The 27,945-nt window shown below is 43.5% G+C and overlaps 2 protein-coding genes across 2 annotated transcripts; one reads left to right on the top strand and one right to left on the bottom strand.

The window, feature by feature from the left end:
- Window positions 1–124: 124 nt before the first annotated feature.
- On the bottom strand, window positions 125–10,985 carry sgms2a (sphingomyelin synthase 2a). Its single transcript, XM_041933500.1, has 6 exons — window positions 10,888–10,985; window positions 5,476–5,979; window positions 4,719–4,836; window positions 3,499–3,652; window positions 2,467–2,633; window positions 125–978 (listed from the first exon to the last, which is right to left on the bottom strand). Exons 2-6 carry the CDS (start codon window positions 5,922–5,924, stop codon window positions 793–795), a joined length of 1,074 nt encoding a protein of 357 aa, XP_041789434.1. The 5' UTR covers window positions 5,925–5,979; window positions 10,888–10,985; the 3' UTR covers window positions 125–792.
- Window positions 10,986–11,625: 640 nt separating this feature from the next.
- On the top strand, window positions 11,626–26,434 carry papss1 (3'-phosphoadenosine 5'-phosphosulfate synthase 1). Its single transcript, XM_041933499.1, has 12 exons — window positions 11,626–11,889; window positions 12,896–13,010; window positions 13,113–13,348; window positions 13,986–14,124; window positions 15,012–15,130; window positions 15,468–15,581; window positions 15,786–15,897; window positions 18,340–18,545; window positions 21,035–21,170; window positions 21,559–21,827; window positions 22,947–23,176; window positions 25,967–26,434. Exons 1-12 carry the CDS (start codon window positions 11,830–11,832, stop codon window positions 26,103–26,105), a joined length of 1,875 nt encoding a protein of 624 aa, XP_041789433.1. The 5' UTR covers window positions 11,626–11,829; the 3' UTR covers window positions 26,106–26,434.
- Window positions 26,435–27,945: the final 1,511 nt, after the last annotated feature.

Here is a 27,945-nt window from a genome sequence, read left to right as displayed (position 1 = left end):
TGGCAATCTCTTTTGGTTTTTCTAATGCTGTCGTTTACACTTTATTTTCATTTATTGTTGGAATTATTTGAGGAAAAATAGATTTATTGTGACTTGTGACAAACAGAATATAAAATGGTCTAAAACACGCAGCTGCAGTATATAACATGATTATGATTTTTGACTGACGGTTTCATTCAATCAAAAAGCACAGTGAAGCCTTAGTATGGGTAAATTTTAATACAATAGTACAATGTTGAGACTACAGCTAGAATATACACACTCAAGGCTACTAAAATGAATGCGATATCAATAATGATAATAATTAGAAAAAACTCATAGAAAAAAAAAACAAATACAGGTACGACACGTAATGGCAGTTTCAGAACACCTACTGACGTTAAACACACTAAGGCACCTTGTGACTTGAGCACACTGATATCATATTGAGGTAAACCCCGTCAACACTTACAGTATGAAATAGTTATGGTAGCAGATCTAAAATAATGCAAAACAAGTCTTGCAGATGCTGCAACAAACCGGCTGCAGTTGCACCAAACTGTCCGTTCCTGGGTGAGATTCACTAGGAGCTGACACGAGCAGCAGTTACGAAAACAATGACGGCTTCGCGGGACTTCACCTCATAAATAAATTACACTGACAATGAACACACAGAGACAATATGATTATCCTTCTACACGTTTCTGAGGAAACATTTCTCTCACAGCGATGCGTTTGCCACCATTCTGTTCCAGACTGAATGAAAGGAGACCACTCGAGGGGTTATCAGGCAGCGCTGCAGGGGCACCGGGGTCACTCCTCTCGTGTGCTCTGTACCATGGAGTACTTCTTGCAGGGGTTCTTAAGGCAGGCCGGAGGCCAGGTGATGGGCCAACTGTAAGAGCATGGCACCGAGGTTTGGACGTTCCTCTCCAGGAAGTTGAACAGCGGATTCCACCAGGTGTTGGTGAGGTAGTTGTTGGGTGAGCATTTCAGAGTCTGTCAAGAGAAAAAAACTTCACTCAGAACAATATCAGCACTCAGAAAAGTTTTTGTTTCCTTCTTTTTGTCAAGATGTGAGTTGATTATGTTGATTTTGATGCGATTGCATGTCCAATATTTCTGGAAGTCATATCACAAAAGAGCCTCAGAGTCTAAAAGGTGCATCAGAAAAGAACATCTAATGATTTTTACTGAGTGGTGTGCATGGTTGTCTGTCTATATGTGTAGCCCTGTGGTAGGCTGGCGACCTGCCCAGGGTGTCCCCTGCCTTCGCCCGAGAGACGGCTGGGATAGGCTCCAGCCCCCCCGTGACCCTGCAAAGGATTCAGCGGTGTATAGATAATGGATGGATAATGGATGATTTTTACTATTATCACAGGATCGTCTGCAAGTCTTAAAACAATACTCCCCATACTGCCCGTATGGGGAAATACCTGCCAATGCTATTTTGTTTTTACAATTTCATGCACCATGTATGTATGATTATAACTATTTATGCTTTTATTCTGTATATGATGACTATTTAGATTTATTCACACGCGCACACAGACACACACACACACACACACACATATATATATATTTTTTTCTTTTATTTATTGATACATGATACTAAGTGGAGTGGATTGCTGCCAAATCAAGCTTCATAGTGTTTATTATGCAATGACAATAACACATCTTTCTATCTTTAATTAAATTAGGCTTTTAGCACAGATTCACCTGTTTTTGTTTCCCTCGTGTTTCCATGCTGGGGTGGCGGGATAGTGAAATAAAGAGGGTTTTTTTTTTAAAAGATACTCATGCTGCAGAAGCATCATTAGCTTCACATACATTTTGGAATATACTGTTGTCACGCGTCCTTTAACACATTTCCAAAACAGTGTAAGATTGTTAACAGTTAAATTACTTTAAATAGACTAAATTTTTTAAAATGTGTGATGCTCTCTTGCATAGTGGAGAAAACGTACAAATCTAATACATTACACAGCCATCCTCTTTATTTAACTAAAATAATCTGAATAAAGGGACAGAAAAACATCATCTTGTGTTAAACATGTTAACTATGTGATAAATATCTAAATATAATTTGGAAAAACTTCTTCTGTCTATTTCCTGGCCAGTAGAGGGGGTAATTAGCCATGTTGAGAAGCTACATACTGACTGTTTAAAGGAATTCTGGCAAACAGTATAAAAATATAGATTGTACTTACTGTAAATGTGTAATTATAATGTGTAATATATAGACCATTTCCTTTAAACATAAACTGTAATAAATTCTAGTGCTGGCATGTAACCTTTAGCAGCTACACTTGAGGTAAACTCTGTGAACAAAACACAGCCATGTGTCACCAGACAGACAGTAAAGGCCTCTGTGCACAATGATTAATGTGCAACAAGGTTCAATGAGAGGGAAGCCTTCAGCTTTGAAAGCTCCTTTTTACACACACACAAACAGCCACCCAGTATTCAGCTCTGTGTTCAGACCTGTAAGTTGGCCATGGTGTGGTACCACCAGAACAGGCGGGAGGTGATAAAATAGGCCACGACCACATCCACGCTGTAGTGCTCATGTGCCACCAAGATGCACACCACGCCCACGGCGCTCAGCAGCCAGCACATCAGATGGTACCACCAAAACGACCGCGGTGAGTCTAGAGACGGAGGGAAGGAGAGATAAGAGTGTCTGCAATATTTATGACAACCTCCGCCCGTGGTCTGTTCTTCCGTGTTTCCACTATAAAAAGGCAGTCTGTCGCATTTCAGTGCAGTGTGACAAAAAGAGGGATTTTCTGCACCACACGGTAAGCAGGGTCACAGTAAAGATCACGTTAAAGGAGAAACTTAACTACAACTTAACCTCTGCTTGTAGCTTCTCATCCTCACAACATGTTTTTGCATTTTCAGACTGCATTTTAGAGCTAGATAATACAAAAACCCTGCAAAAAACAGAGACGATCCTATTCCTATGAGGGTAATAATGTTCAATTTGTGTTGAAACTGTTTCATAAAGGCGTTGATTTAACTCATTTAGGAGGCTGCAGTTTGTGGTGTCGTTGAATTACATAGCGTTATCCTGAGAGGGGCTTTTAACATTTTCTCTACCCCTATTCATACCGTGGATAAAATATTGAAGACACCTCTCAGTAAAGCACAACATAATTCAACAGCAGCAGAAACTACAGCCTTCAAAAATGGCCATAAAGCTGAATTAACTTCTCTCTAAAAGAGTTTGAAATAAAACTGAACTTTATAACCTTCGCGAAGGCACAATTTATTGCCGGGCTGTTGAATAAGACTGCATTAGCTTTGGTTAGATGTAACGTAATGTAGCTTTGCAGGATGTCCAACACACCTGGAAACAAATACTCCAAATGATAAATGGTGGAAACACACGTCACCTATTTGAACCCCATTAGTACCGAAAAGGACCACGTGTTCATATATTATTCATGGCAAATTCACTTAAATGTTTCCATACAAGCACAACAACAAACAAGTGCCGCTCGGAGTACTCACACTCCTTAATGAACAGGTAGGTGAGAGTGAGCATCACAGTGTGTCCGCTGTAGAGGAAGTCGCCACACAAGAGATGGGAGCTTGTAATGGACAGACCGCCACCTGAGACCAGGCGCAGGATTCGCTGGATTTTTGCCTGGGAGTCTCCGTGGAGCTGTTAGAGAACAGGAAGTGGACATAAAGACGGAGAAATGTACACTGGATCAGCAGCAACGTAAGGGCTGCGCCTCACCATCATTTTCAGTGTCAGCTCATTCCTTAAATATGGTTTCAAATTAATAATTTATTCATTAAAATGTGAGAAAAAAGTAAAAAAAAAAGTTCCCAGAGCTCAACATAACATCTTCAAATTCATCTTCTTGTCTGAGCAACAGTACCTTTAGAGGTGCTGGTCCAGGCTTCCTGTTTCCCTGTGCTTCCTCTCTTTGTGCTAACCTAAGCTGACAGTCTGTAGCTTCATATATGAAACAATGCACATCAGTCACGCACACAAGCACACTTAAAGGCAACTTGAAAATAGGTCCTGTAGTCTCCTTAAGTGCAGTTTAATAGGACATCCATGAGGGATGTTTAGAGCTCATGCATTCTTCAGACTCATTAAACTGCTCTTGAGTGGTATCAGTCTTCTCATCTAGCTCTCGGTAAGAAAGCGAATAAGTGGATTAGCCAAAATGTCACACCGTTCCTTTAATTTCTGTTGATCTCTTCAGATCAAGGCGGCATAATCTGAAGTGGTAATTTACACGACCGGGAAATGTGAAGTGAGAAAGAAGAGGAAGTAAAAGAAGGATAGTTCAACAATATCATCAACTATGCATGCTTAAACCTTGTGCTCCTGTTGCTGAAATGACTGAGCAAAGCTCATCGTTTACAGGTAAAATTGCTGATAACTCACTTCTTACAAGTAGCTAAAGGCTCTCATACACTGTCCAAAACATTTCAAGATCTAGGGAACAAAACAACAACTCAACTGTCCAACCTCTGATCCTCCTGCAACACACAACCCAGCAAACAACTGCCAGCAGCACATGTTTTTGATCAAACACCGATGCACCTCAATATTGTTGCTGTCCTGAGGCAGTAAAAAGTCAAAATGGCTTTTTTTTTTTATAGCTGCCTCTCTTGCGTGGTTGTGCAAAATGAGTCCCAGAGGCTGCACCAGAGTACACGGCTGAGCAACGACAGCTGAGGCGCCGCTCTGATGTTTGCATGCGACTCACCTTAGGAGCGCAAGTCATATGCATGCCGGGTACAGGGAGGGTGGTGATGTACATCGTGACGCAGCGGTACAAGTACAGGGTGCCAATGAGGAAGAAGAATCGCCTGCTCGCTATTGACCTGCAAACGGACGCCGTTAGAGACACATACTGATGCACGCTGTGAGTGTAGTGGTCTGATGAAGATGCATCAACATCATCTTCAATCTACAGAATTCTTTTTATTTTATGAAGCAGACAACATAATGACAATAAAAACCCTTCATTATATGCTGTAATCAACGTTGTGATCAGTTTGCTGTTTCTGTCTTGCAGGCAAAAGGCCAAATGTGGAAGACTTTTTCAGGTTTCTACATGAAAACCTCAGCAGGGAGGGTCTGGTTTTGGGGCCGCTTTCTAAACTATGTTGAACAATCACTCAGGGAAAACTTGGAGAGAAGACAGAAATACAATTTCATCACTGACAGTAGCCTTAATAGACCATAATATGATGCAGCTGCTGAGTAACAGGAGGAGACGTGTCGGGCACAGACAAGTTACCTCCTTCGATGTGTAATACAAAAAGCCAAAACTGAACGTTTTCTCCACTCATCTCGTTTTCAGGTGTTTTTGAAAGACACTACATCAAAAGATGAGGCTGGTGTTATTCTTTATTCTTCTTGTCAGCGAATCCCGTGAAAAATAATAGATACCACAGAAACTAAAAGATATCTCCAGACTCATCCTCGAAGATGAATGAAAGTGGACCAAAGGTTCTTACTTGTATCTGAAGAAGAACAACTGGATCAGCCAAATGACCAGCAGCACCATGCCATTGATCTCCGTCACTGTGAAAGCCCACTTGACCCTGTCAATATAGTCAAAGAACTTATCAGGGAGAGGCGGGCTGCTTTCTTTGGGCGGGACCCTCTCGTGGACTATAGTGATGACAACTGTGGTCAGGACCAAGTTAAAACCAGCATAAAAGAACGCGACCGCCGTCTTCCACCACTCCATGGGCAGACGGTTGACCTTGGACTCTGGCACAGAGATCTTCACGTAGTCATTATGCCTCCCGATGCCTTTCCGAAAGCCTCTCTTCGCGTCCTCTCCGCCGGGCGTGTGGACGGGGCATGTTTTACCGCCGCTGGGCACAGCGCCGCCCTCCATTCCCGGGTTCAGGTTATCAGTGGCAGAGTCTCTCGCATCCACAAGCTCCTGTGATGCCATGGGTGCCTGCACTGTCCATCCACGGACGCCGCTCCTCGGGGTTGAGGCTGTTTAGCTGCCGTGAGAGAAAACAAAAGGTTGGAAACTGCCGAACAGTTCGGTTTGGAAAGCTCAAGCGTGCTATTATAATGTGCACAGGATAGAAAAGCACAGAAGTAAACAGGTTGCACTAAGAGAGCCAAATCACCAGGATGAGAAGCAGGGAGATGAACTATAATTTACTTCTGTGTCCACTCTTCTTCATCCCAGGGATTAACGGAGAAAGAGATGGATCTTTTATTGATGCAAAGGTCTCGATTCCACTGACTCAAACGTCCATTTTAGACTGAAAGGCTATTTCTGGGTTTATAGCAGGCAGCTATTCTCGATGTGGTCGTATGAGTTAATGCTCCGTGTGTTATATTTTCCTTTCCCTGGACACTCACCAGAACCACCGTGACAGTTTTCTGTTTGGACGTTCGCTCAGACTTCCAAAGTCTTTTCGCCGTCCTGCTTTTCCGACTTTGTCGTCAACAAGAAGCTGCCGTGGTCGCAGCGGTTTTCATGGTCAACTACGACCTGTTGCTGCAGAGGAATTCTCCTGCTCGTCCCAAAACTGAACTAAAGTAAACTGAACTTGTTGAGATTGAGAGTTCATTGCTGACGTTGGAAACAGCAGATGACAAACTAGTCTCACCACCACAGCACTTTAAGGACTTCTTGTCAATGGTGGCTTCAAAGTCCACAACAACTGAGCAAACTGCATCTGCTGAAGAAGACCATGTGACTCTATTCCAGCCACTAAATGGCCCTTGTAGTGAGATTTGCTAATGCTAACAAGATAGAATAGAACAGAATGAAATAAAACAAAACAAAATAAAATAAAATCAAAGGGAGCCAGAGATGAATAATCAGTAATGACACCAGAAGACGAGCGACGCGGGACACAAGCTGGTACCATGTTTGTTGTTGACTTGAGAGAGCACTGCAGCAATGAACATTTTCATTCTTTCATATCTGAAAGGCTTCTCGTCCCTTTAACGGCTCCATTAATGGATCTGAGGACACTGCTATAAGCCCTCAAATGCATCACAGTAAATGTCATCTGGGATACGTACACAACGGCACATCCACTCGCAGACAACGCCGGCACTGGGACAGAAGATGGGATAGAAATAGAGTACGGCTGGACACATGAGAGCTGCTGAAAGTATCAGTTTCCTCAGGATCAATTTTTGGGAAAATATTATTACAGTGGAAAAAGGCTTATAGTAGAATGCCCTCTGACTAACCCGCAGCAGATTCAGCCTCTGTTATACAACTGATGGATGACTACAGAGTACAACCAAAGTCTCACAGACCTTAAGGAGGTTAAAGGGGCCATAAGGTATATTAATACTGGCCAAGATGGCAAATAAGATCAACAGGAGCAGACAAACAATATAAGCCAATTACAATGCCATGTCCCTTATGTTATTAGTGAGATTGCAGCTCTGCGGTTAGTTATACTGCAAGCTGCGATCTTATATGTCGAGGACAGCTATGCAGTCACTGTATTGCTGGAGGAACAAGGTGTTTACATCATGGGGTGAAGGCTTCCTCTGGTTTTCAGGAATAAAACATATTTCTTTTACATTTCAAACATTAGGAATTCTGCAGAGGTGCAGGTGTGCACTTCCAGGGTGTAAAACAGAACACTTTCAACCAGAGAGGGCAGGAAAACACTGATTTTAAACCTGCATAACATTTTTAAGGTTTGGTTCCTTTTCCTTAGTGAAGGTCACAGAAAGATTGTGGTTGGGTTAAAAAGCTAGTAAGTGGACCTTGAGTTGGGACGGTTTTGTCAAACGACCATTTCAAAGGTCAAAAATGATCTTTCAGGTTTACTTGGCTAAGGTTACAAAAAGTTTGTGGTCACGTTTAACAGCAACCAACTGTGACTGTTGATGTGATGTGATGTGATGTAAAGCAGTTATTGTTCGCACAGCTACACAACGTCACAGGTTGGGAAAACAAACATATTTTAGCTTGTTCTGTCGTTTTCCTGGTGCTGACGGTCACTTTAAGTCTTCATGCTCTTATTTTTGGCTTTTGGAGAGCACTGCTGCTGTAAATATTGACTTTACTGTCCAACATTGCTGAAAAAGGCACAATACTTTCTGTGTTGGGGTGGATTTTCACTTAAAATAACAGTTTTCTTTACGTACTACTATATGTTCTTGTATCTGTGCACATTGTGACAGATCAGTGTATTATTCAATGCAAAGCACATGTATTTATGGAGATATTTACTACATAGTGTTCAGTGCAGGTCTGCACATGTGCACTGTGCATAGGAGGTCAGCAGAGTGGCTCCATTAGACTAGTTTTCCACTGGTCCTCTTCTCCCTAGTGTACAGTACACAGTGTTTTCCCACCAGCCGGAGCACCCAGCACTCTAAAGGGATGGGTGGTGATGGAAAACTGGCAGAAAAACCTATTCCACATGGTCGCAGCGCTGTAATGGATAACTTGGCTGCCTCACCTCACTCAGGCTATTTCAAGAGAAGCCACCCAGCTGCCTTGAAGGCTGTACTTTACTCCAGGGTTACCAGGGCTGTGACTCCATTTTGGGGCCTTCATAATAACATGCTACTATTGCCGTCCACTCATTTTCTTCTTCACATCTTGTGGATTGTCTTCATCAAAGGGAGGGCTAAAAATAAGTCAGACCAAGAGGTGGCCCTGCCCTCTTGGAGCTGGTGAGCAGCTGACTGTATATGTGATAAATGAAACTACATGTTCAGCATACATCATGTTTAGGTTTAAGTTTTGTTTTCCTGCATGTTTCGTTTCATTTCAGTTGCAGATACTCAAAATGTGAACTGAATAGTTCAGAAGTCTCATTGAAAAGGATGCGAGTGAAGAAGCCACATCTTATTAATGGCTTTGTGAGAAAAAGGTTATTTCTTTGTGCCTTGAGATATGATGAGATGTGTTTGCTTTTGCAAAGATCATTATTAACAGTAGCACTGGTGAAAGAAGTTCAGATTCTTTACTTAAGTTAAAGCTACAGTAATTCAATGTAAAAATACTAATAAGGTGCATTTGAGAGAAAATGTACTTAAAGTAAAAAAAGGTAAAAGTTTTCTTTATCCACACAAATCACCCCTGAGTCTTATATTATTGGATTGTTAGTCATGCTTTAATATCTACGTAGGATTTTGCTGCATGTAGCTGGTTCAGATGGAGCTAATTTTAACTATTTTATGAATTAAATATAAAACAAAACATCATATTATATAGGCTCAAGTATTCATAGCTATCAACTAAATGTCCTGGAGTGAATAGTACACTGTTCACCTCTGAAATGAAGTGGAGTGGGAGTAAAAAGTGACGCTGTGTAAAACATAAATAAAACCGAATGTGATCACCTGCTGATCCTTTCTGATATACTGGCTAAGGCTTTCTAATACTCAATTAAAAACAGCACAAAGTCAATATATTTAATATTCAACCTCATCAGCTTCATTGATTTTTGTAAATATCTGCTGATTCTGAATCTGATGCAGCAACATGTTTCAAACACGTTGTGACAGGAGCAACCAAAGACTGGGAAAGATGTGGAACGCTCCAAAAACACCTGTTTGGATCATTCCACAGGTAAACAGGTTGATTGGTAACAGGTGATAGTATCATGATTGAAAGGCTCAGCGGTTCACAGCGAGGATGGAGCGAGGCTCAACACTTTGTGAACACATGATTGGATGAAGGAGATTAATGCATGTAAAAAACCTCTGAAGCTGCTGTAGGTAAACAGAGTTCATTTGGACATGATTGCATTCTGCTTTAATTTACCGGGATTGTAGTTAGTTACTTTCTACCACTGATTGGTTGCAGTTAGGTGACATGAAAGGAAGTAGTACTAATAGAAAAAGTATACATGTGGTAATAGTGACAGTCACATTAGAACCATTTGTCATTAATAATAATCCTGTTCATTCACTTACCTGAAACGTGTCGTGATAATAATGTGAATGACAGAGAGCAAATGTTTGAAACCTTTTCACCAACACAACCACGCTCTCTTCTGGACCAAGACATGAGGCCGTAACACAAGTTGACTGTGCAAAGCCGTTCACCAAAACACACAAACACATATTCTTTGTCGACAGAACAAATAAATTTAGCTGTTTTTTTTTCTGAAAAGACATCCAACTTTATGGCGTACAAGCCGAAAAGGCCACAGTGTACATGGGGCCAGGCCCGCTTCTCTGGGTGCCAGAACCACATGTGGGGTGGATCCTGGCAGTAATGTCAGGTTCAGGACTGGCTGCTGCCTCCCATATATTACAGGGCGGCAGTCCGGTTTTCAAGTTTACTTTCGGGGTGTAGCACAGTGGCCCCACACACACACTGCTAAACACCCAGTCCCATAAGAGAACTACTGGGTGGGGCGACAGGTCATTGCATGTCCTGTAATTAAGCCCTCTCGTTTTCAGTCAGAGCTTAGTTGGGAGTTGAAATGATTAAAACGGAATTAAAGCAGATGTGTCGCAACAAAGCAAATTCTGGACTAATGTTCTGGATCCGCATTCTAAGGTCTGAGAGCTTCATATGTGAACCACGTGACGCTACTGAAAAATACCCTGATAAAATGCTGTCTGAGGACTGACTGACATCATCACACCATAAACCCGAAGTCCTCCAGCTCATGTCGACTGATGCGCCTAATGAAACTTTTTGCATCGATCTACCTTATGCGCGTTCACGAGCCACGTATTACAAATGGAAATTCAAAGATAAAATATGTCCAGAATTCATCATACATGTATTTCTGTATCTGTAACACTCATTAAAAAAAAAAAGTTGAATGCCATCAGGAGTATACAATCCAGCCCGGCTGCAGCATCCTGTTAACGATCACACATGAAAGCCACACAACAAGCCCGCCGATGAGAAGATGCGTGTTTACATTCACATGTTGCACATTCTGGCATCCTACCTGCCTTCCTCGGGCCTCCTGCTGCCTCTTCCTGGACTCGCAGGTCCTTGAGTCCCTGATGCTGCGCCCTGCGTGCTCGCTGCTCCGTCAGGCTGGACTGCTACACACCCGACGGTGCCGCTCGCTTTTGAGAGCGCTCCTCCCCGCGGCCCCGCACATCCTCAGCCCCGTGCAGCCTCCTGCCTCTCATCCCCTTTAATTCTGAGCTGCTGTCCTGTAATCAGCACGAGCATCGCCCTGTAACTCGCCTCGTTTTAAAATAGGGGTTCTGATATACTCGCATTTAAACCAGCTGGGGCTGAGTTGCAGGGTGTTTTATTATTGGTGGGTAATTGTGGAATTACTATTGAGATAAACTAGGATATATTCTATTTGTACAATTTTATAAAAGAGATAAAACACCATTAAAATCCTTTTTTTTATGCTTTTGCTCGTTAAGCTCGTGCTCTTGAAGTAATTTCACACATTTCTAGCCATAAATACTGTTTTCATCTTCAATAAATACAGTCCAAACCATTAAATCTCATTATATCTTAATGGGAACTGTATTTTTCCCCGCGACCACGAGCCGTTTGCTTTGCTAGGACTGGCTGCAGATCAGCTGAGTCACTCAGCCAGTCACTGCGCTGAGACACGACAACGAGCAGCGCTCACTGCGCAAAACTGACGCCAGATCAGCTTGTTACCGGAGCGACCGCTGAGGAAGTGCGTCACCGTGTCGCCGGTGACGTGGCGGCGGTGGAAAGCGCTTCCCGGTTGTGGTGCCAGGCTCCTCGGCTCCGGTCTCCTCCATTCACCGGAGATACCTGTGCCAAGATAAAAAACAAACAAACAGAAAAACCGAGAGACACCTGAAGTAGCAGAGGAAGAGCCGCGCGGTTTGTTGCTTCGTGTGTTTTCAGAGAGGTAGCCGGTTGAAACAGCCGCTAACTGCTGCCAACCATGGAGACTTACGGCAACTCGAACAAGAAGCAGAAGCTGAGCAACGCTCCCGAGAGCTGGGTGAGTTTTCTTTGGCCAACTTATGTTAATTGAACACATCGATTCGCCACGTCAGACCACTTCCACTAACCAGCTAACCCTCTTTTGGGCTAACAGGCTAACTGGGCAGACGGTTAGCTAGTTAGCACACCTAGCATGCTGCTACAGTAACGCCAGCTCTAACTTACACGTAGCGCCTTGTTTGCTAGCAGCGTCGTGACTGGAAAAAGTGGCTAGTCAGTCAAGTGCTAATGCAGTTAATAGAAGGGCATCAACTGTTTGTTTAACGCCCTCGCGGCTGTGATAACACTATTCTTCATTCCAGCATCAGTGCCAGCAACATGCTGTTTGCAAAGCCTTGTTTGCTTTTGTCAGGTAACCTTCTGCTGCGTGCTAAAAACACACTGCAAGGCTAACTCTGAACTGTGTTTACAGTCATCAAGGATAAAAATATAACTTAAATCACAATGCATTAATCAGAAAATAATAGCAGACGATACATAGAAGCACGTAGTAGAATAACCAGCAACAGTTTTGTTAATGATTCATTCGTTTAAGGTAAAATGCCTGCAGGATGTGAGGCATCATCACACTCAGATGTGATGGTCATTGTTTTATGACCTTTTATAAACAAAATGGCACATTGATAATGAAAATAATTGTTACTTCCAGCTCTACATACATGTTCCAAGCTTTCTTCATAATATAGAATAGCCTACAGGGGCGGCAGTGGCTCGGCCGTCTGCTTATTGGAAGGTCACTGGTTCGATCCCTGGCCTCGGCAGTCTACATGTCGAAGTGTCCTTGGGCAAGATACCGAACCCAGTGTTGGTGTGAGTGTGTGTGTGAATGGGTGGATGCAGACTTGTGTTGTAAAAAGCATTTTTAGTGGTCGTCAGACCAGAAAAGCCTGATATAAATACACCTAAAATAAATTTACCTACAAAGAGAAACCACTTTTAATCGTTTCATAAACTTGTGCATTTGCCACAGGAGCTGAATTGACGGTAAACCTCTGTCATTTCAGGGAATGCAACGTGCAACTAATGTCACCTATCAAGCTCATCACGTCAGCCGAAACAAGCGTGGCCAGGTTGTGGGCACGAGAGGAGGCTTCAGGGGGTGCACTGTTTGGCTGAGTGGTAGGTTATGACATGTCAGCAGCTTTCATATACACGAAGTTCAAGGTGTCCCAGCTGCACCTGTGCGTCATCTCATAGCTGTTTCTTTTCTCCCACGTCAAGGTTTGTCTGGTGCAGGGAAGACCACAGTGAGCATGGCTCTGGAGGAGTACCTGGTGTGTCACGGCATCCCCTGCTACACACTGGACGGGGACAACATCCGCCAGGGGCTGAACAAAAACCTCGGCTTCAGCCCAGAGGACCGTGAAGAGAACATTAGGCGCATTGCTGAGGTGGCCCGGCTTTTTGCTGATGCTGGGCTGGTCTGCATCGCCAGCTTCATCTCTCCCTACAGCAGGGTGAGTGACTCTCCAAAGAAAGCACCAGCAGTCGAATGAGACAAACGGATGACGACAGGGTTAAATATACTGGAGTATCTCTCTCTCTCATTCTGTTAAACAGTCTGTATTGAATTGTACTGGCACTAACAGGCATTACAGCATCGTAAATTTCACATCTATTTTTAGAGTGCTTGTAGATATTGGGTTGATAATGATGATGTTACTGATCACGTGACTGTGCATCATCATTATCCTGCTGAAACTGATGTGATGTAGCCTGATAAAGTCTGGATTTTGAAGCATACCAGACTCACTATTTGAGTTATTTAAAAATGAATTAATAATGTTCATTTTGAATAAAGCAAAACTAAATGAAAATATGATTAAAAAATATTCTTACTCAATATTCTGCATTATATTGTTTGCAGTGCAACATTACAATGAAGGATTTTGGTGCATGATACGCAGTGTACTTGTGTTTTACTGTTGGAAGTCAATTCTGAGCTGTGTGTCTGCAATAGGAACTAACTTACTGCACACTGTGGTGAATGCTGTCCTCATCATTCTTGTTTGGTGAAAACCAAACCCGATCAGCCTGGACAACACGTTATCCGTCGCTGACTCTAAATCATGTTGTTTGGTTATTGTCTGTCAGGATCGTCTCAACGCCAGGAAGATCCACGAGGCTGCAGGGCTGCCTTTCTTTGAGGTGTTTGTGGACGCTCCACTGGATGTCTGCGAGCAGAGGGACGTGAAGGGGCTGTACAAGAGAGCCAGGGCGGGGGAGATAAGAGGTAGAGTATAATTTAATACTGTTTATGAGCACTGCATCATAGATCTGAGGTCTGGATCCTTGTTACATATGTCATGGATACACAGTGACATCTGTAACATAGTACTGAGTACTTAAAAAGACTCTAATTTCAAACAGGGAAAATCTAAAATCTCTAAATTCAAAAACTTTGTTTTTAGAGTGCTCTGTAGTTCAGTAGACTCAGTACAGCCGTTGTATGTCACATGTAGTTACTATAATTTCCCACACTTTTTGTTTGCACTAGTTCTTATCATATCAAATCACACAGAAATGACACGACAGCGGCAGTGAAACTGATGCATCACTGTTGGAGGAAGTGTTTCTTATCACATTGCGGTGGTGAACACACATTGTGGTGATCTTGACCCAATTTCCGGACTTTTCTTTCATTTCTGGAGAGCAGATTGTCCTTTTGTTAGAGTCTCTCTTCTGTCTTAGCTAGTTGATTCATTAATTAAATATAATTCGGCCCTGGAACTCCACTTTGATCCTTAAGAAACCTGAAGAACTCTGATTTATTGTAACATAAATCACTGTTTTCTTATCAATGGCTATTTCCTGGCTGAAACTCCGCTAAACCCATATAGTGATTCTTCATTGGAGAGTATGAATAAAGTAGTTGTTTATCATGGTTATAGCTTTATTGATTAAAGGGTATTTCAAGATTGAACTTTTTAAAATTTGAAATGAAGTTTAGAAGTGCTGCAGTTTAATCATCGTGATGCCTATTTTATACAGTGTTCAGTTCAAACACATACAAAATGGAAGTAGAATAAAACATAAGCTTTTCATGTTGGTGAGGGCTTGTTGATTTTGTATTGAAGATACAGCTCAGACTCTGCATTTACTTCTGTTTATTTTAATCAGGTTTCACTGGAATTGACTCAGAGTACGAGAAGCCCGAGGCTCCAGAGCTGGTGCTGAAGACCGACTCCTGCAGCGTGAATGAGTGCATACAGCAGCTTGTTGACCTGCTTCAGGAGAGGGTGAGAAAAAGAAATATCCTGCTTTGGCATGTTTGAAATATGTGTGTCATTTTAAGAGTCTTTACCTTTAAAGAATGTTTGTGCCATCATTACAGAGACTGCAAAAGGCTTGAGGCTCACACTCATATATACAAGTGTGTCATCATTCCTCTATCAGCCACTAGGGGACAGTGATGCCTCATATTTGTATGAGCGTTGATGTTGTTGCATCTGCACTGTATCATGTATTTTTTTTTTTTTTAATGAATAGTAAACCGTTACCAATGTGTTGATTATGTGGAATGTTTTGTAATGATTTATTTCTACTGATTAATTTCACAATCTTGTGGTTCTGCAGGATATAGTTCCTGTTGATGCATCTTATGAAGTGAAAGAGCTGTACGTTCAGGAGAATAAACTGGACCTGGCGAAGGCTGATGCAGAGACTCTGCCTGCTGTACAGATTGGGAAGGTGCTTCTGATTTACTTTTGTTCAGTTCTGGTAAATTTTAAGAAATAAGCGATGCTAAGTTACTATTGATTAGAGCCTTTTATATACTGTATATAGGGCAGTTATTTATCTAGCCACCAATACATTTTCCATTTGAAATGCGGATATGATCAGATGTTGGTCAATATATATATAACCTACCGTGTGTGACTGTGTGATCCGCAGGTGGACATGCAGTGGGTGCAGGTGCTGGCTGAAGGCTGGGCCACTCCTCTGAATGGCTTTATGAGAGAGAGAGAGTATTTGCAGTGTCTTCACTTTGACTGTCTGCTGGATGGTAAGTTCTTTATGTTTTCAAGAAAAATACAAATTGAAGATTTCGTTGTAAAAATCAGTGTTGCTATACTTGAGAAAAGGCACTAGATGGAGATGAGTGCTCACAGAATGGATTCCTCAGTCGGGAAACCAGCGCACATTTTGTCCTTTTTGGTTTACCTGTTAGCTCTCAGCCAACAGGTTAATTTCTAAGCATCTGTCATTTGACACTTGGGAGTTTTATTTTCATCAGCTGGATCTCAAATGTCTGTCAGCTGTGTCCTTCTTGGATTAAATGGAGCATTAAAGTAGATGAGCAAACACTTCAATGCATGTTTTGCACAGCTGGATGTGTTGAGGCTTAAAGGAGGCCGTCGTGCTGAAGAAGTTACCATCATACAGCAGTGATGTGCAGCTCGGCTAGGTGGCACAGCGACGCGTTGATAGAATCAAGAATTCAGCTGATTTAGAGGCAGAATTTGAAGAATGATGTTGCATATCATGTTGGTGACATAAATCTCCAGGAGCCTCAGTTTTTTTGGCACTTTTTAAAGAACAAATATCACATCGGGTGTAGAGTCTCTTGGTGTAATTACAGCAATTTCTCATGTGTTGTTTGAAATTCCAAGAAAAAGTCAATTTATTTTTATTGCCCATACAACCACTCAAACCTAAGTTGTATGTTGTCATGCCAAATATTTAGTTACATACACGAACGCTGTTTAATGAAGAATAAATAAAAGAAACTGAAAGTTAACATAGCCTGTATTTCATTTTCAGATTTCTACATATTGATATAATCCAACCACTGTCCTCACTGAAGGATAAAACCGTCAGATTCTGACAGCGTAGAACAAAATCACAGATGATTTCAGTTCCCTCCCCAGAACCACAGCTGGCCCGAGGAACTCAGCTGTCTGGATAAGACGGAGGCAGAAACACGTATCGATGCGAAAAGTCTCGATTCCGCTTTTCCCGTCGCAGAGGAAGAGGCTTCTGTATTGATTGACACCACACACCGCCATTTTTTTTTTTTTTTTTTTACATTTTCACTTCCTTCCAAGGGTTTGACAGTGAAAGAATTGATCGCCCGCACTCCAACACCAAAACTGGTTGGGAAGCAAAAAAAAAAAAAACGGCATGTTTGACTAATCAAATAGTCTGCAAAAATAAACACAGGCCCAAATTCAAGCTTGTGTCTCTCTCGCTCGGACATTTTGCAGCCTTGTGTGTGTGTGTTTTATTGGAACCAGCTGTGAGCTCTACACTGTGACAGAGGGGACGAGAAGAGGGTCCGGGGGCTGTTACAGTCGGCGTCCCCTCCCGTTTCCACTGCATTTGATCTGATGTGATGTGAAAAGCGTGCCGGTCCAAAACGTTTTCATCAACCTGGACGGCAAAGCGAAGCCGCCAACAGAGCGCTGTCACTACACAGCCTCAAATCATAAAATGAGAAAGGGTCAAGATCCAGCTTAGCTTAAGAGGGGATTTTCCTCCTCAAGCTCCCTAAATTGCAGCCTTGAAGACTCACTGTAGCCTGTGGTTTAGCTGTATATTCCACATTTAGCCTGAAGGGGTACAGCATGGAAACTTAATTAGAACGGTTGAGCTGTTTTGTTGATACCTTTGAACGTTTTAACCTGCCTTTTGTAGGATGTCTGCTCTCAGCGTCGGGACCCTTCACATCGTTTTCCTTGCATTCATGTCTGATATTAAAGGTGCCCTGTGGGGTTTTCTTGTAAACAAACAAAAGTTCTGCTTACATTCAGTGTTTTTCATTAAAACAGCATTCATCAGTGATCTTCTTCACTCCTTCATTTGTTGCCACCGCCGACCGCCGATCTGTGGAGTAGCTTGAAAACAGTGGCAGGACTGTGTGTCCTGTTGCCTGTGTATCCATGCATGATGCAGAAAAAAGGGGGGAGGGGGCACTCGTGAAAACGTTGCTCCATAGTGCCACTGGTGCTCATAAACCCCACAGGGTGCCTTTAATGGAGCTTGAACTGGAGGATTGTGCTGCTTGCATCAGAGGACAATCAGGATGTTAACTCACCGGATAATATGATGATTAATATAATGAGTACCACACTTCACGTCTATTTCAGAGCTGGAACGATTTGTTATTCTGAATTCGTTGCAGAAAATTAATTAGCAACAATTATTCATGTCGATCAGTGGAGGAGTCGGTCATGTGCCAACGTGTTGTTTTGGACTGTCTGATATCTCTGATCTATAGTAGACGGAACATTTTTGGATCGTACGTCAAAACAATCAATTAAATATGCCTCATTGGGCTTTGCGAAATAATAACTGGCATACTGTTTTCTGAATTTTTAGGCAAAAAAGTTGATTATTTAAGCAAATGATCAGCAGATTGCTTGACAATGAAAACAATAATTTACTTCTGATCTGTTTTATTTTCATTTCCCCTCATTAAAATGTTCTGTGTTTTCTGTTGTTCTAGGTGGCGTCATCAACCTGTCGGTGCCTGTGGTGCTGCCGGTGTCGACTGCGGACAAAGAGCGTTTAGATGGCGTGACGGCTATGGCTTTGGTCTACGAGGGCAGACGAGTGGCCATCCTTCGCAACCCCGAGTTTTATGAACACCGCAAAGAGGAGCGATGTGCTCGCCAGTGGGGCACCACCTGCAAGGACCACCCTTACATCAAGGTGAATATCTGAGATGACGCGTTCAGGGTCACAGCTTTCATTCACTGAAAACCGAGTTTACATTGTGGGCTAATGTGTGGGACCCTGGAAAGCACTGAGCAGCACTGCGGAGCTGCAGACGGTCTGCCTCAGTCTGCTTTGTGATAAACACACACTGCATGTGAAAGCAAACTGCCTCCCTGCATTCGGCACTGATAGAACACAGATCCGAGCTGGCCTTTTCCCACTGCTTATGGAAAGACTGAATAGGTGGAGGAACAGAGCTTTTCTCACAGTCTGTCAGGACGCCCAGTGTAATCACTTGATCTTCTCGGTCCACCCTCATTTTGCAGGTGTTATATTTGGATGCTGAGTCCCTCGCTCAGCCTCCACCAAATGCGTCCGAGAATGCGCCGCAGAGCTCAACGGGCTGCGGGATCCCTGCCAGCTTCCACCTTTCCGATCACCCGACCCTTCTCCAAATATACCCGCGAATTGTTTCCATCTGTCTCCTATCGACTGCTTTGGGGCTCAGGTAGACTCAGTGGCGAGATAACGTCCTGAAATGATCCCGCACACCCTGCGGAAGGTGGCGTCGGCTTGTAGCAGACTGGTGTCGCAGGCAAATATAGTTGCCAGATCGCCTTTTTCGTAAGCCCATCTGCACGGACTGGGACTGCAAGGTTACTTTTAAAAGTTGCATGTCCGGCTAATTTTAAGCCCCATTGTTTTCAGGATTAGTGCAGTTGGTTGGCCACTTGGACACTGGCAAAGGTGCAAGACAAAGTTAATAGCAACCTATGGGGTGTTTCGTGATTTCTCTCCCTGGGGTCAGACTTACTGTGAGGCTCATTGGCTCATTTTAAAGCTCTATGCTGCTAAAAATCCTGGATGGAGATTAAATTGAACAGCAGCCCACAGCTGTCTCAATATTTCAGCTCAGTGAGTAGACACTTTTAATCTCAGCAGATATCTTTTTTTTTTGTCTCACCGTGTTCGTGATTACATCTGGCTTGGTAATGTGTTTAAAGAGGCTGCCAGTTTCATAAACTGGTACCGTGACTCTCCAGTGTCAACACCTGATGGCCCAGCGCTGGCTTTAAACACGCGCCGAGTGCTCTGTATTTCCACAACTGCCGTTCTTTATCCGCTCTTAACCTGTCACGGCCGAACGTGTGTGTTCAGCTTGCTGTGATTAAGGTTTCACTCATTAAAGAGTGTGTGTGTGTATACATAAGTGTGTGTTTTAACTCCCCGCGCCGGAGCCAGTCTGTCAACACACCTCCGCGCTGGTAGCTACAAATCTTTTTTCATCCCGTCCCTTTCCGACCAGAAACGACCCGCTCTATATTACATGTAGTTAATCCACTGCTTCCTGTTTACCTGTCCGTCACTCAGACGGGAGCCCCCTCCATCGGAAACTGCGGCGTAGCGGCTGTTTATTTGACCAAGGCCCTTTTCACATGTGAAGTCCTGGGGCGCTTGCAACGGTTAAACAGAGCACATGTGTAAGTGGAGGCATGCTCATTTGGTGCATCCACGCAGACATTATGTTAGGGAGATAAATCGCGACTTGTCTACGCTGCCGATCTCTCCAAAGAATAAGACTGCTAAGCATCTTTCATGACTCTTCTCAGGCCAGCGGTGGACAGGTTGGATTACTTGAAGTGTGGAAAACAAATCACGACACGATCCTGAAAAGCTCTTACGAGGGAGCCAAGCGGTTATCGATCACATCACGCAGTCGCCTCCAGTTCTGACAGCTTTCTGATTTCTATGCATCGTTCGCCAGGTCAAACTGACGGCGGTCTGTTTGTAAAGTATGGATATCAAAGAGTTTCTTTGAATTTTTCCGCATGATAAATTACATGTCAATGAAACGAGTTAATATCTTTTTTTTTGTTATCAATTTCCAGATCTGCTTTTCGCGATGCCGACAGACTTCTGGTTTCATTTGTGTTCTGTTGTTCTGAGTTCTTGGTCTCGGTGCCGGAGCCGTGTTTCTGTTCCTGCAGAGCCTGCAGAGAATTGTCACTTTCTATCACATTAACATCGCACAGGCCGGTGTTTTCAGTAACTCTAGCTACAGTCTCACAAGAGGCAGGAGGAAGATTTCCTCTGAAACAATAGCAGCCTCTGCCTGGATCCTGAGCACTTCTGTGACATTGTTGGATTAATCTCTGGAGGGGAAAATTTCTCTCCGATGTGGTCATGAGCTCATCTCCAGGTTACACTGTGGAATACAATCTTTTTCTGTCTCTGCTCTGTTTTTGAAATCAAGGTAGTCGAGCGCAGAACAGTCGGCACGCTGGAGTTTAGTTGTTTAACACCAAACAGTCTTTGGTTTATGCTGGTGTGCCCCTGCTGCAACTGGGCAATAACTCTGGTTTTATTAGAGTCCAGGCTGGCCCGCTTCCAGCACAGTGAGGTTTTTATGGACCACAGTGTCTCAAGTCTGGATTATGTTTGAGTCGTGTTCCCAGTCATGATGATTGTGACTCCCATTTCAGATGGTGATGGAAAGCGGGGACTGGCTGGTCGGGGGAGACCTGCAGGTTCTGGACAGGATCTGCTGGAATGACGGACTGGACCAGTACCGGCTTACGCCCACTGAGCTCAAACAGAAGTTTAAAGAAATGAATGCAGGTTTGTTTATTTTCTGTCCATAAAACGGTGATTAGATCTTCAACCAGGGACTCTCAGAGAGACAGCAGCGTCACAATATTTATAAACTGCTACCTTTTTTTTTCTTAAGTAGGAGAGGACGCGCCGGGTAATCCGCCGCTTCAGTCCTTTTGTTCTTTGTTTAGTCTTTGGGAAGAGCGTCAGGGAGACAGAGCGGAGAAGTCACGGGAGAGAAAGCTCTGGTGTGATTCAGTCCTTCACTGTATGTGGTTTCAGTGGTTAGGCACTTAGCTGCTTGATTATCTCTGGGTACACTGTGGCCTTTTGTTTGTTTTGTACAGATGTGTTCAGATGTGTTCGGTCGCAGTTCAACAAACCCTCCCCATCCTCCCTCTTTCCGTCCGTTCAGACGCCGTATTTGCCTTCCAGCTCCGCAACCCAGTCCACAACGGCCATGCCCTCCTGATGCAGGACACCCACAAGCGTCTGATCGAGCGGGGCTACCGCCGGCCCGTCCTGCTGCTCCACCCGCTGGGAGGCTGGACCAAGGACGACGACGTGCCGCTGCCGTGGCGAATGAAGCAGCACGCCGCTGTGCTGGAGGAGGGCGTCCTGAATCCCGACTCCACCATCGTGGCTATCTTTCCCTCGCCCATGATGTATGCCGGGCCAACTGAGGTGATGATGATCAAGAATGTTGTGTTTGCGGTTACATGCTTGAGGTTTCTTTTAAAACAGCCACGTTTTCCTAAAAACTGTCATGGAACGAAAAATGCAACTGCAGCACTGAGAAATGACAACAGATGCTCTCATATACTGTGTGTCTGCAAATTTTTGAGGGCTAAAAATGGCAGGAAAGGGGATTTACAATTGTCATGAGGCGCTCTGTTTAGTGTTTTACATGCCATACACAAACCACCTCGTGTGACTGAGCGTAGCTGTGTAACAGCGAATCTTTTAATCATTCACTTATGATAATGGGAAAGCTGCAGCACAAATTATTGAGAGCAGATTGGAGGCTGGTGGATGTCAAGCAGGGAATTTATTCAGTTTGTAATTCTGAATGAGAGGTTTAGAGAGCCAGGCGGAGCCCCAGCCTTTAGTATCATTGTTCTGACCTTGTTTCCCCTCTAATAACAACATACCACAGCAGAGGTCTAACTGCCACTCAGATATTAAAGCTATTTCTCCAGTTTCTCTGGCCACATTGTTCTTTAGCAACGCAATGAAAGCCTGCGACCTCCACTCGTTCTGTAAGCCTAAAATTGTAGATCCTAAAATATACAAACTGTGTATGGACAGGAAGCTAATGGCGCTAGCATCAATAACTGTCAGGCAGTAATGTGGGGATTTAGCAATTATTGATAATGAGACACAGAAAAGGAGCCTCGGTGCTTGCAGTGAATGCAGATTCCTAACGGCCGGCTGGCTGAACTCATGTGGAAAAGTGAGACCGGTGAAGGGAACTGTGAGGGCGGTGTGCAGCATGATTCCCCAGCAAACTGCACGAGGGGCTCAGAGTCTGAATACCAGCTACTGCAAATACAAGGAGACGCAGGCTGAGCCCAAACAAAACCAACCGACATTATCACAAATGACTCCCATTCAGCAGCCTGTAAAAATGGCTTATATGATGCCAAGCCAGGCACCCAGTCGTTATAATTTGATGTTATTCATTTATTTTTCCTGTTTCTGTTTAAGTGTGCAGTAAAAAGCTGTCACAGCCGCACAAAGGAAATAAATTCAGTAGGTATTTGTCAACGCTGCTGTTCTTCCTGTTTTCTTCCTCGTCCACAGGTTCAGTGGCATTGCAGAGCTCGAATGGTGGCCGGAGCCAACTTCTACATCGTGGGCCGCGACCCCGCAGGCATGCCCCACCCTGACACTGGAAAGGACCTGTACGAGCCCACCCACGGGGCCAAGGTCCTCACCATGGCCCCAGGCCTCATCACCCTGGAGATCGTCCCCTTTAAAGTCGCTGCTTACAACAAGGTCAAAAGAGCGATGGACTTCTACGACCCCAAAAAGTGAGCGCTTGTTGATGCTATAATTTCATTTTTTAAAGCCGGCGTCTTGTTTCCCATTATCTTTACGTTTGTTCAGGTCGGGGAACGAAGGAATAGTTTGAGTCAAAGCAGCAGTGCCCGCTCACACTAAATTAAATGGTTTATTTGTAGATTTAGTCCAGAGTAATACCTCTCATTTAGCCCAATTAGAGCCAGCAGCCTAAACACAAATTACATTCTCTAAATTAATTACTCATTAGGCTTGTCTTGTTTTTTTTTTTTTTAAACCCCTTTCATCCATTTTCTTTCCTCCTCTACAGTAAAACACCAAGCCAAGAATAACAGGAATTGTTTTTCTTTCTTATACAGTGAAAAGGTTTTGTGGATTAGTTTGAGCTTTGTTGTTGCTCAGAAATTACAAAGACCTGCCATTAATTAAAGTCTGTATACGAACGCTGCACATGATGACTAACAAGAATCTCCTCCGGATTTGATGCCGCCTCCGCCATCAGGTTATGCAACCGTAGCTGAGTTTGGCCAGGAAAGTTAAAAGTAAATATGGCCAGAATAATCAAAAGATTTGCTTTGTTTTCCATGATGCGTATTTATGACGTCGGGTCCAAAGCAAATTGTTGATTGGGAACATCTAGTGCTTTAAAATACGGCCGACCATCTGTTCATCTGTTTAGGTTTCCATGACTTTGAAGTTATGACATGACCAGGTTAAAAAAAAAAAAAAGCTTCCCTCTGAGTTTGAAACACCTTCGTTTGAGCGTCACTGCTCCTCGTTAGGATGAACGTTTACAAGTTTATTTATCATGAAGGGACAAAATTATATGCAAGTTTATAATATGCTTGGTAGCTGTATCAAAACACGGCAAATCAATGAGCTTTTAAAACATTCACTAAACCTTCATTAAACACACTGCGCCGCCTTTTTGACGGCCTGATATCATTTCAACGCTAACGCTAGAGAGCAAATGCGAGATGGTAACTGGATTTCCGAAGTCTGCAGTCGTCACTCAGTTAGATTTACGGCGTTCCATCCTCTCATGCACGCTGACAGCGCCTTGCCAAATTTCAGGAGGAATATGGATGCTTATCCTAATCACCGGCAAAAGCCCCCACTCTTTCTCTCGAGTGTAATGGCTCAGATCACAAGCAAGCTGTTTCTAATTTGTCACTGTATAAAAATGTTCTGGGAAGAATTTGCCCGGAGCTCTTTTACCTCACGCCATGAGAGCTGTTGGGTCTTCTCTGGCTCCTCTCTGTGCTCTGTCATGTCATTTGGTTTGTTTTTTTCCTCATGAGCAGCAGGACTTTCACCCTCTCTGAATGTAATGTAAGATAAGTGTGAATGTCTGCTAACAAGATGTCTCGATTATCGCTGACAGCCATCGACGAGGCTGAGACGTGATGAACCGGTGCCAGCTCTGCACCGGTCTTAGATGACGGCTCTCCTCGTCCGCTCGCTACAAACAAAGCTGTTCACGTCTGTTCTGAACGTGCGGCGAGAAGCCGTCTGTCACGGAGAGAGAGCACCAAGGAGATGTGCAGATATTTAAAAATGACAATCTGATTATCGGGAAGAAGCTTCCTGACGGCAGCGTGTCACGGCCACATTCCTTCATGCAGACGGACAGTTTGGTGGTGGAGATGTTTGACAGTAGTGTGTGATACCTTAAAGTGATAATCCAGGGTTTTGAACGTGTCTCAGCTAGCGGTCAGGGTTTAATTTAATAAAGTAGTTGCAGTAATGTTTGTTTTTCATACATTAATTCACATATGTGTTAGAATCAGGCTGTGTTGAATATCAATCTGCTCAATGTTGGGTTTTTACATATGTTGGTGTCTAAATGACCGATTGGTAATATAATAATAAATAGTTGTAGAATAAGTCCAGTGGATTTCCTCAGCCAGCAGCTGTGAAACAGGCTGCAGCGGCTGCAGCGTGAATCCCGTCAAAGTACGTCCACTGACAGTGTCTGACAAAGGTATAGAAAACACAGAGGTAGACCTTTGTGTTAAAGAGAAAGATTCCTTTTGTTAACCAAAAATAGCTGTTTGGTCGCTCTGTTCAAAACACCAAACTCCTTTGACAAAAACAGTAATTTTACCTCGCAGGACAGAGGAGTAGCTACAGCTGCCTCGAACAGTTTGTTTGTTTGTGTCATTGTCTGACTTTGGTGTTTTAACATGTTAGTTTGGATCCAAAGTGAAGTATTGCAGCAGCCGGCCTGGACCAATCCCAAATCTTTTTGTGTAAATTTTTTGGGCTCAGCTTTAAAAATACTATAATAACGCTTTAAATATCAAAAACAAAAGCAGGATGTTTTTTTTCTTATAAAATTAACATATAAATGTGTTCACATGTAATATTGAAAAATTTGCTTCTGGCGACCCCTGTTGGCAGGAACAAAAAACAGATTTTGTGGCTGACAGCGGCACGCAGTAACGACCCGTGAAGTATCTTAAACGCTTTGCAGCCATCATTGCAGTGTCGTGCCCACTGGATTGTCACAGTGTCTCTCCAGCCGCAGAGTGATTTGGAAGATTTGAATCAGCTGCCAGAAATGTCAAAACAGAGCCGTCACGTCTCATTTTACCGGGCGGGGTGTAAGGATCCGAGCCCACCCTGAGTATCGGGTCCGTCGATCAGAAGTGGGATGAGCTTCGTCCTGTTTCTGATCTTTGGATTGCGCTTGCAGAAATGCTAACCGGCCTGTATTTCCTGTGCTGGCGATGAGCATCTTTTCATTGGTTAAAAAAAAAAACGTCTGTCACTCAAAAATGCGTTTTCTTTCTCTTCAGCCATCAAGATTACGATTTCATCTCAGGCACACGTATGCGGAAGATGGCCCGCGAGGGGGAGAATCCCCCCGACGGCTTCATGGCGCCGAAGGCTTGGGCCGTGCTGAAGGAATACTACAAGTCTCTGGAGAAGGCCTAAAGGTCGCAGAAACACGCTGGTTTCAAATGACGAATGTGGGGACCACTCATCATCTCCCGTGAAAATCCACGCTCTGGCTTCTGTCTGTGGCACCTGTACACTCAGCTGTTTTAGTCTTACCATGTTTGTGTTTTAACTCTGTGTCTTTCACGTACTTTAACTTACTCTGTGAAATATACTGTAGTAGAAGAGGTCAGAGAAGAAATGAAAAAAGATCCTCCAAGGTAGACGTTTGTGTTTCTCACTAACTTTATAACTGTATATTCTGATGACTGCTCACAGAAATCTTGTGTAAAAAAAAAAAAGGCTTGTTATGACCTCAATGGAAAGTGCTGTTGACCAGTACTTAAATAGGCGCGTGCGGATGAATGTCGTGTCGGCGACGTCCAAATTTAAGAAGTTACTGCACCTGCTTGAGTTCACGTCACTCCCGACGGGAACCCGAGCGAGTTGCTCCGCGCTGTGCGTTTGCCAGCGGCGGTGGTAAGTGCTCGCGAGTGTTTGATGTAGAAGTCGAGTGCCTTGGTCTTCAGAAAGTGAATTCACATGATGTCTCGTTTGAATTTGGACACATGCGCACACGCCTGCTTCTTGTCCCACTTGTCTTAACGTTACACTGAAACGGTCCAGTAGTTGAAGAAACGGTCTGCAACACAGATGAGTATTAAACATGTTTTTTTTTTTTTATTGGGATGTGCGACCCCGACCTTCCGAAAACTCCTTGCAAAAACTTTTTTTTGTGTCATATTTAGTCTATTTATTCTGTCCTAACATTGCATTTTTTTCTGTTTTTAACAGTGTTGTGCATGTAGTTTTGGTGCCTGTTACATTTTTATCATTTCTATCTTTTTTCCTCCCTCCTGGGTTGCTAATATTTTCCATGTGGTAATTCATTTTAAGAGCTGGCCTGTACAAACAGATGGTTGATGGTTACCATCAAGGGATCAGATTTGTAATCTTCCTTGTCCAATAAAACATTTTTAGCAAAAAAGAACAATTTGTTTACTTTTTCCTTTCTGTAATCTTTGGGTTTGTTACGCACACTTATGTACGTGCACACCAAAGACTTTTAAATATCTAACTTTCTCAACTTAATTTGAAGCGACAGCGCTGCATTTCATGTATTTCAGAAACTAGCTTACGTTGATGAGACGTCACCAGCTTTCAGCAGCCTGTGACGACTCAATAGCTCTAAATCTCTTCATGTCTTTGTGACCAACCTGTTTCAAAGTGCTTTGTCATCTACTGTGTATGAGCAGCATTTAATGCCCGTGATGGCTTAGGCCCTGCCTGAGGAACTTTTGTGACCTCCCATTTGGTCAATCAGCTGTATATTGAATGAGACAGACCCTCCAGTGACCCTAATCAGACTCAGACACACTCGCACGCTGTGTACGAAGAGCTGCAGCTGGCTTCCAGATGCAGCGGCGCAGTGAGAGTGGAGCATACAGGGTTAAATCCAGACCGAGAAGAGTGGCTCTGTCAGAAATACCCTGGATACTTCATCTAATCCAACTCCAAGATGTAATGAAGAGACCTGCCAGCAGCATTTCTTTTTTTTTTTTCTACCTTTCGCCAGATCTTGTTCAATCTCAACTGGTAATCAAGCTGGGTCGTCAGTGCAACTTCAAAAGACGAGCTCTGTTTTCACGCAGAAAATGATCAAATGGTTTTGGAGAGCTTGCCGTATGATTTTTGTTGGGCCTTTCTCACTGTCTGGAGGAGATCAGTGCTCTCTGTGTAATGCAGGTGTCTGTTTCTGTGTGTATCCATATCGTCTTGATGTTATCTTACTTGCACAGTACTTTTTCGGCTCGTTCGCCCCACAATCAGATCTTGC

Source organism: Chelmon rostratus, chromosome 3 (assembly GCF_017976325.1).
Source record: "Chelmon rostratus isolate fCheRos1 chromosome 3, fCheRos1.pri, whole genome shotgun sequence".
NCBI lineage: Eukaryota > Metazoa > Chordata > Actinopteri > Chaetodontiformes > Chaetodontidae > Chelmon > Chelmon rostratus.
The sequence above is the reverse complement of the archived record's forward strand: the minus strand, read 5'-3'. Positions and strand labels throughout refer to the sequence as shown.